The following is a 9,418-nucleotide window of genomic DNA, read 5'->3' as shown; positions in this document are numbered from 1 at the left end:
GCATCATGCTTTTTTTTTTGAACGATTGAAGTATAGACATCAATTTATTTTCATGTATATACTATTTTTAACCAATGGTCTAGAATTACATGAAAAAATAGTCAAGTTCAATAAATTACATTAAATTAAGACTATATATTAAAAAGAATTGAACATAGTTCGCAAAAGATGTCCTCTGATGCACTTTGATGGTTAGAAATACAACACCAATTCTGCATCAGATACCTTCAATCCCTCCATTGATATTGTTGTAGCTGAAACACCAAAACCATAAGCAAAACATCATAAACCCCACCTGTCAACAAGTAGATACACTACAAGAAACGTGACCTATAGGGACGACATTTGTCGTCTCTATAGGTTAGAAAGTCGTCCCTATAGATGACTGTGAGGAAAGTCGTCCCTATATGTCTTTGTCGCTATAGCCCCGTCGCAATAGATAGCTTTTGTTGTCGCTATAGATATCGTCGCCATAGGTAACTTTAAAGATGACATATCATCGTTGTTGGTTCATAGTTGCCATCCCCATTGTTGGACCTATAGAGACGACTTGTTGTCCCTATAGCTAGACCTATAGCAACGATGTCGTCCCCATAGATGTTGTGCAAAATTCACATTTAGCTCTTGTTTTATGTTTATTTTTCCAATTTTCTCAAACATATAAAAGCAAAAACACAAAATTTAACTACAAAACATTAAAATATCATACAATATCAAAACATTTGAATATTTATACAATTGTTTACCAAAACATACTACACAATCTAAAATTGTTTAAAAGTTTCATACAATTTGTTTACTTGCTTGCATCACCACCTTCACACCTGAAAATATACAATTGGGATATAATAAACTTTTACAAATTCCCCATAATCTATTGTGCCACTGTTGTCCACATCAGCCTATGATAAAAGTAGAATATGCTTATGATAAACAAATAAATGGCTATTTCTATAACTTTCTTTATTAAGTGATTAAATACTAATCTTACTTCATTCATAAGGTCTCGAATCTATGTATCCATTGACAAGCTTTCAGCTATTACCTGTCACCATACATACAATACAACACAAAACATTTGCCAAAATAGGTCAATGCATGAAATAGAAACAGTGACATTATCCCAAAAAAGAAAATCAAGTAAACAGTTTCAGTTATGTACCCTTAAAGCCATCTTCTTTAACTTATTCATTGCTGAGAACTGCTTCAAACGAGAAAGAACAGCAGGATCAAGTGCTCTATCTAGAGCAACCCCATTTTCACATATCCATGGATGACCTGTTCTAATTACATCAACACGTAAATACTTCCAATCTCACAAAAACATAACAGAAAACTGTTTTGTGTGTACTGGATTGGCCTTGGGACTAAGACTAATGTCAATGGGATATAAAAGACAAAAATGCCCTTGTCACCCTCATCATTAGAAATAGACCTAGTAAACATCATACATAGGACTTGATGGGCTGCTAAGCAGATTGAAGGTCGAGAGCATAACATCTTTTGTATAACAAAAACTCTAGTAAACATTTGGATTGTGAAATAATTATAACATAAAAGTCAGTATACTTACCCTGTAATTTGCTTCTTTTGCTTGAAAAGAATTCGTAAGTATGACATCATAGCTACAAAGATCATGCAAAAGAGTAAAAGATACTAAATTCCAAGATAATGGATTAAAGAAAACTTTTTGTGTTAAAAAGGAAAAACATACTTGAGCCAGTCAATTATAGTCTCTTTTATCCCCACTAGCTTCCAAAATATTCACAAGAGCTCCAATAAGTGAGTAAACCTGTAAAAAAAAAATTCTTATTTCTAATTGAGTTCATGTTCTTAAGTAAGTGACATACAACTTTCTAGTGCTTCATAAGTGAAAAGGACAAGCTAATCATATCATTTTCAGACATCAAATTTTTGAATTTATTCTAAATATTTTCATTACTATGCAATTAAAATCATAGCAATTAAAGAAGCCCAAAGTCTCATGAACAACAAAATTACCTCAATTCATATCCAATTGTTCTCATAGCAGTTGCAAACACATAATTTGCTTTGTTGTTGCAACAGTAAGAATTAACATTCGATGTGGATCAATGAACAAATCTGCAAAAAACCTACAAAATGGAACTAATAGAAGTTAAAGCTGAAACAACAGAGCAATACTGAAACAAATAGTTATGGAATTTGAGTTTGTCGTCATCATCATTCTTAACCTATACACCAATTCCAATTTCAAACACATAATTGCTAACATTTACCTCAATAAACAGGGAATTACTAACATGATAGCGGGATTGTATTCGATAGAATTCATAACCGGATGTGAAAAGGAAGTCGGTAGTCAGATTGGCGTTGAAACTAATCGTCATTGTTGAGCCCGACGATTGTGCTCGGAAACTAGTATCATAATCTATGGAGAGAGGAAGAACATTCACAGGGAGTGAGAGGTGAGGAAATCGTTGGAGGAGAAGATAATGGCTGAAATGACGGATGTGAGAATCTCTGATCTCTCTCTCTCTCTCTATCTCTCTCTCTCTCTTGAGAGCAAGACTGATGATTGAGTGTGCCTGAATGAAGCGAAGAAGGTTGTTCTCCTGATTTAAGGCATAGAAAGCTATGGGGACGACAAGTCGTCCCTATAGCCTTCCTCAAAAACGCGCCTACTTCTATTTTCTTTCCCGCTTTAACATATTGAGAACCCGGTAATTGTGGTAAGTAAAAGGAAACTCAAACTCTATGGAGACGACATGGCGTCCCTATAGGATGTGTATAGCAACGACATATGTCGTCCCTGAAGATCCCGTCTCTATATATGCTTATTCTTGTAGTGATATATACATTTTCAACATGTTACATAATCTTGAGTTAAGTGAACAAGGTTTCGTTACACATCAGGAAGAGTCAGAAACGTAATGTTAGGAAAAGGGTAAGGGCTATCTAAAATTGGAATCTCTGACTTATTATCATTTAGATCGGACAAAAACAGAGAAGATCAACTTCACACAACCATGGGAACATATGGAATCATCTATACACTACAAGAAATTAGGGTCTTTACCTACACATAAATTACCTACATATGTTATGTGTAAGTAAATATCTACACATATTTTGCATATGTGTGGGTAATTAAACATATAGTTTTTCATATCGGGCGACACTTAATATGTGTAGAGAATTACCAATATTAACATTTAATTTGGGGGGAAACGTTTCCCTCTAAAATTTGCGATTTACGGAATGTGAAGTTACCCACACATATTAAAAACTTTCCTTATGTGTAGGTAATATGCCTACTCATATATATAGATGAAATCGATGTGAAGGTGATTCAATTGATATTACCAACACATAATTTTATTTCACACATATGTAGATAAATAAATTAACTAATAATAATATATAATATTTAAATAAATGACGTGGCAAAGTAAATATCAACACATAACATCTATATATTTATGTGTAGGTAAATGTATTAGGCAATTGTTATTATTATTATTATTTCACAAATGACATGGTAAATCAAATACCTACACATATTTTATATGTAGGTAAATATATTACACAATTGTTATTATTATTTCATAAATGACGTGGCAAATCAAATACATACACATATTTTATGTGTAGGTAAATATATCAGATAGTTCTTATTCATAAATAACTAGAAAATAAAATACCTTCACATATTTTATGTGTAGGTAAATATATTAGGCAAATCAAATACCTACATATATTATCTATATGTGTTGATATTTCTTAATATTTGTTTTACAGAAATCAACAATTAACATGTGTAGGTAAAATTGTTTAGCAAGAAATTTTTATGTTTTTTTGAGGGAAATTTCCCTCCAAAATTGGTTATTGATATAGGCACACATATTTAAAAAAAATAAATAAAAAAAAATAAAGTGTATTTATATATATATATATATATATATATATATATATATATATATATATATATATACCATTAACATTTATTGGATATAAATCTCTTTTTTAAATAACTTAATTTGAAACTAAAAATTATAAATCAAGTAATTGAAAATCAAAAATATAAATGGATAATTGAAAACCATATGATGGAAGCTATTTTTTAACTACGAAATACCATTTGCATAAGTTGTTATAAAAGAAATAAAAGTATTAAAAATCAAAAAGTAAAAAGAAATTAATTAACGAAAAATTCCATGTGTTAAAAAAATTAAAAGTAAACCAAAATAGAAAAAAATAACGTTGAAATAAAACAAAAATGCATACTAGGAGCGAATCAATCACGTATCTTCAGAACAATTGGAAGCTTTGAAACCGGGATCACATCCGAAAATCACGAATCATGGGTTTTTTAGTTTTCTATGTATGATGTTATGTTGACATTGTTCCACAAACGATCGACAAAACCCTAATACGTAGGGGAAGCATCGATAAAACAAGGTGCGACAAAGGCTTTAGGTACAAATTTATTGTTTGATCTTGTATTGATGTAATCAAATACTCCATCAAATTAATTAATTACTTCTTGTTTCATATCCTGCATCAACGCCCTTGTATTCCTTCTCCATTCATCATCGATTTCTGCTCCATAGTCCAGTCTATCTGTTCAGGTTCTTTTCCTTACTTTCTTGTTTCCCATTTTTTTTGCCATATGAACTTGTTTACTGCATATAATTCTTTGATTTTGTTGTTACTTTTACTACTACAAAAATCTAAATATAATACCGTCAAACAACCGTATTGTATAACAAGGATAAAATATTGTTCACTTTTTTCTGACCATATTAAAAAAATAGATCGTATTAATACATATACCTTCAATACATGATACAAAATCAACAATGAATAAATTGAGTCAATATAAAAATGTCAACATAATAATCACAGACAATCACTTTAAGAAGGCTCTGTTCCTCATGCATTGAACCTTTGAATACAAAGCTTTTTAGAATATCACTTTTTTGTGGCTTTGTTCACTGTTCAACGATATACTAAAAAAAATTAAGAATGAGATGACATAAGAATCAACCACATGTATATAGCCAAGCTATTGTATTTAGAAAATAGCTCCTGCAATATAGCACATAAGAAAACCACGAAACACTTTAAAATTAATTAACCCATTATCATGGTGTTAACTCCTAATTTATAAGATTAATAATTTCAAGTTTTCTAATGAGAAATAATGTAGCCCTTTAAATATGCAGTTTTAGCTCTTTGCCATAAAAAATGATATGAGAATGATCAACCATACTTCACCTAAAGTTGCTCAAAAAAAATTACCTGATTGTTCTTTGTTTATTGGGGAGCCTGTATAAAAAATAGCATAAGTAAGAAATACTTCATTAAAGAATCTATAGTTTCACCTTATAATCTGCATTGGCAATCTCTTTGGTGTTCAATACCACTCCTAAAACTATAAAGATATGTTAAAAAAACTTAATACGCCTTCCTTTTTGCAGAATTTTAGCATTGTTTCTATTAGAATAACGTATACTTAACATAACACTTTCCCATAAAGATTACAAATCTTGAACAACTGTTGTAAACTTCTTCTATTTTAGTTTTAGAAGATTTGTTCACTGTTCATATGAGTCTCTGACATGACAGATAAAAATTCTCACCTGTTGTAACAGTTAAAAACATCTAGCAGAATGGAAAAAAAACTCACCATGTTTACCCCATGTTCAATCATTTTTATCAACCCTAAAGCATAAAAAAACGTAAACGCTTACAACATTAGAACCCAACACTAGAACATTGAAACAAATGAAAATTTCCTTTCTGTAAGTTGTATTCACAATGATAATTTGAATTAAACACACACAAACACCTGTAAGTTGTTGGGATTAAGCCCAAGAAACATTGAATTAAAGCAATAATTTGAACATTACTTATCAGAGAAGAGAGATGTTAATGAACAAATGTGACTTTTGACCTAAAATATAACGGTTCTAACAATAACCTCCTTCCCAACTGTAACAGCCATCTTAACTGCATGACTTACTTCTTAAAATTACTAACATAACTCTAAGTCTAGATTACATTTCCATCATTCCCCCTTAATCTAGACTTTTACTACTTCAACCATCAGGGGTGTTTCTAAAATTTCACTTCTCCCATCATCTTTCTCACTTCTCCCATCATCTTTCTAACAGTAACTTCCTTCCCAACTGTAACTGTCATCTTAACTGCAAGACTTACTTCTTAAAATTAATAAAATAACCCTAAGTCTAGATTACATTTCCATCATAAGTTGTATTCACAATGCTAATTTGAACTAAGTGTGAACTACCTTATCTAATTTTGTTTGTATGCCATTTCCAGCTTATAGCATCATAGAAAAAACTTTACACTAATTGATTTCTATTGGTAATAATGGTTAGATACAACATATGAGTCATCAATGGGTCAAGATTGAGAATAGGACCTCTATCGAGTATGTGAACGGGGTAAAGGAATTTCTAAATGTTGCCCGACATACTTTGAATTCTAATGGGTTAACTCCATGCCCGTGCAGTAATTGTCTCAATTCGAGATTACAAAATATAAGTGTCATTACTTCTCATTTGATTAGTGTAGGAATTGATAAGTCATATACACGGTGGGTGCATCATGGTGAAGATGAAATCGAAGAAGAAGATGTTCCACATAATGATTTTGTTAATATTGAATCTGCCGGCTTAAGAGCAGGATTAGAGGATGCAGTTGGTCATCCATTATTTGATATTGGACCTACCAATGATCTAATTGGTAACAAACACCCAGAAAATGCTCGTTATGAGAAGCTACATGAAGCTCTAAATAAACCTTTGTATGAAGGATGCAAAAGTTCTACATTGACATTTGTTGTGAAGTTGATGAATTTGAAAGTGATGAACAAGTGGACAGATAATTCGTTTGAGATGATGCTAAAGTTGCTACACGAGGATCTTCCTGATTGTAATAATTGTCCAGAGAGCTATTACGATGTTAGAATGTTGCTTTGTGAAGCCGGTTTAGGTTATGAGCTTATTGATGTTTGTCAATATGATTGTGCTATTTTCTATGGGGACAACAAAGATGCCATAACATGTCCTGTTTGTCAAAGCAATCGTTACGTGCGCAACAAAATTGCTCATAAAAAGTTACGATACTTTCCAATAACACCTCGTTTGAAGCATCTATATGCTTCACGCCACACTGCCACAGACATGCGTTGGCATAAAGAAGTTCGTAAAGATGAGCCTGGAGTTTTGCGTCATCCGGCTGATGGAGAGGCTTGGAAACATTTTGATAAAATGTATCCTAATTTTGCAGATGATCCTAGGAGTGTACGATTGGGGTTGGCTTCAGATGGGTTTAACCCTTTTAGCAATATGACAACTTCATATAGCATGTGGCATGTTATTTTGATGTCGTATAACATGCCACCTTGGTGTACAATGCATAAGAGTAGTTACTTTCTAACGTTACTAATTCCTGGGCCAAAATCTCCTGGTAAAGACTTTGACATCTTCTTAAGGCCACTTGTAGACGAACTTAAAGTTCTATGGGGTAATGGGGTTCAAGCATATGATGAAGATTCAAAATCACTTTTCACTCTTCATGCCGCAATAATATGGACAATCAGTGACTTCCCTGCTTATGCTTACTTGTCTGGGTGGAGTACTATGGGTAAGTTGGCATGTCCAATATGCCTTGAGGATACCCGTTCTAGAAGGATTCGTGGTAAACAATGTTATATTGGACATCGATGTTTTTTAAGCAAAACACATAGGTGGCGAAATAGCAAAGAATTTGATGGGAAGAAAGAGCTAAGGGAAAAACCTCGCCGATTTACAGGTGATCAAATTCTAACACAGTTGGCGGATATTCCAAGACGCACTACTGGAAAAGCACCTAGTAATGTTGATAAGAAGCGTAAACGAGGTGCTAATGAGCTTAATTGGTCAAAAAAGAGTATATTGTTTGAACTTCCATATTGGTCTAAACTATTGATGCGCCATAATCTTGATGTCATGCATATAGGGAAAAATGTCCATGATAATATAGTTGGGACATTGTTAAATGATCCCGTGAAGTCAAAGGATACTACAAATGCACGTTTAGACTTGGAGGATCTTAATATTCGCAAGGATCAATGGCTAAGAGAGAGAAATGGAAAATTTGAGAAACCTCATGCTAATTTCACATTGACTAGAGATGAATGTGTGGAGTTTTGCAAATTTATCAAGTCTGTTCGCCTACCTGATGGCTATGCGTCCAACATAAGTCGATGTGCGACAGATTCTAATACACTCGGGGGGATGAAAACACATGATTGCCATGTATTGCTTCAGAAAATACTACCAGTAGCCATTCTTCCTTTCTTGAACAACGAAATACGTACAACTTTGATTGAGCTTTGCCAATTCTTTCAAAAAATATGTTCTAAGACTCTATATGCTAAAGAACTCGAGGATATGAAGACTGGGATTGTAATCATATTATGCAAACTTGAGAAGATATTTCCTCCATCATTTTTCACTATCATGGTTCACTTGTGCGTACATTTACCAGAGGAGGCGTTATTAGGAGGACCAGTAAGCCAAAGATGGATGTTTGGGATCGAACGTCGTATGGGTACATACAAGGGATATGTTCGTAACTTTGCTCGTCCTGATGGATCCATTACTGAAGCATATGTTGTCGATGAGGCTGTCACATTTTTATCTCGTTATGTAGATGATATCGAGACAAGATTCAACCATGATGAACGCAATTGGGATGTACCAACCACCCAACATGGGTTGGAGGTATTCACCAATAAAGTCCGTATATTGGGTGCTTCGAAATTCGAACTACTAGGGGAGTATGTTGATGTGGTGCAATGGTACATCATTAATAATTGTGAAAATGAACTTGATGTTTACATAGAGTAAGTTTCCTATATTTTTAGATATACTTATATTTTGTATTTACTAATTAATTCACAAAAATCAACTAACTTGTTCTTAAATTTAGGGAGCACAAAGAATCTCTATACTCAAGAAATATACAACAAGCAAATATAGATACCATACAAAAAAAATGAATTTCCCTCTTGGTTCAAGAAAAAGGTAAAACGACAAATTTATTACTTTTAGTAATTGATTTTAAGTACATTTATAACTAAACTAAGTAGTTGATAGATGGCTTTGCTTAGGGCTAGTGGTGATCCTAAAGCAACCGATGATTTGTACGCCTTGTCATAATTTCCTGATGATCGCTACACAAGTTGGCAAAGTTGTATCGTAAATGGTGTTAGATTTCGTTGCAAGGAGCGTGATGACAAGTTTAAAACACAATGTAGTGGAGTGTGTGTAGGGGATGAGAATGATGCATTGATTTATTATGGTGTTTTACTTGAAGTTTTAGAGTTGGATTTCATACTCGGGAGAAAGGTATTTGTGTTTCG

At 32.9% G+C, this 9,418-nt stretch overlaps 1 protein-coding gene across 1 annotated transcript; it reads left to right on the top strand.

Moving 5' to 3' along the window:
• Positions 1–6,395: 6,395 nt before the first annotated feature.
• On the top strand, positions 6,396–8,903 carry LOC128127271 (uncharacterized). The gene has a single exon (XM_052765719.1). It carries the CDS (start codon positions 6,396–6,398, stop codon positions 8,901–8,903), a length of 2,508 nt encoding a protein of 835 aa, XP_052621679.1.
• The last annotated feature ends 515 nt before the right edge of the window (positions 8,904–9,418 follow it).

The sequence above is a fragment of the Lactuca sativa genome, chromosome 7 (genome assembly GCF_002870075.4).
Source record: "Lactuca sativa cultivar Salinas chromosome 7, Lsat_Salinas_v11, whole genome shotgun sequence".
Classification (NCBI taxonomy): Eukaryota; Viridiplantae; Streptophyta; class Magnoliopsida; order Asterales; family Asteraceae; genus Lactuca; species Lactuca sativa.
Note: the sequence above shows the minus strand (reverse complement) of the source record. Positions and strands in the feature narration are given on the sequence as shown.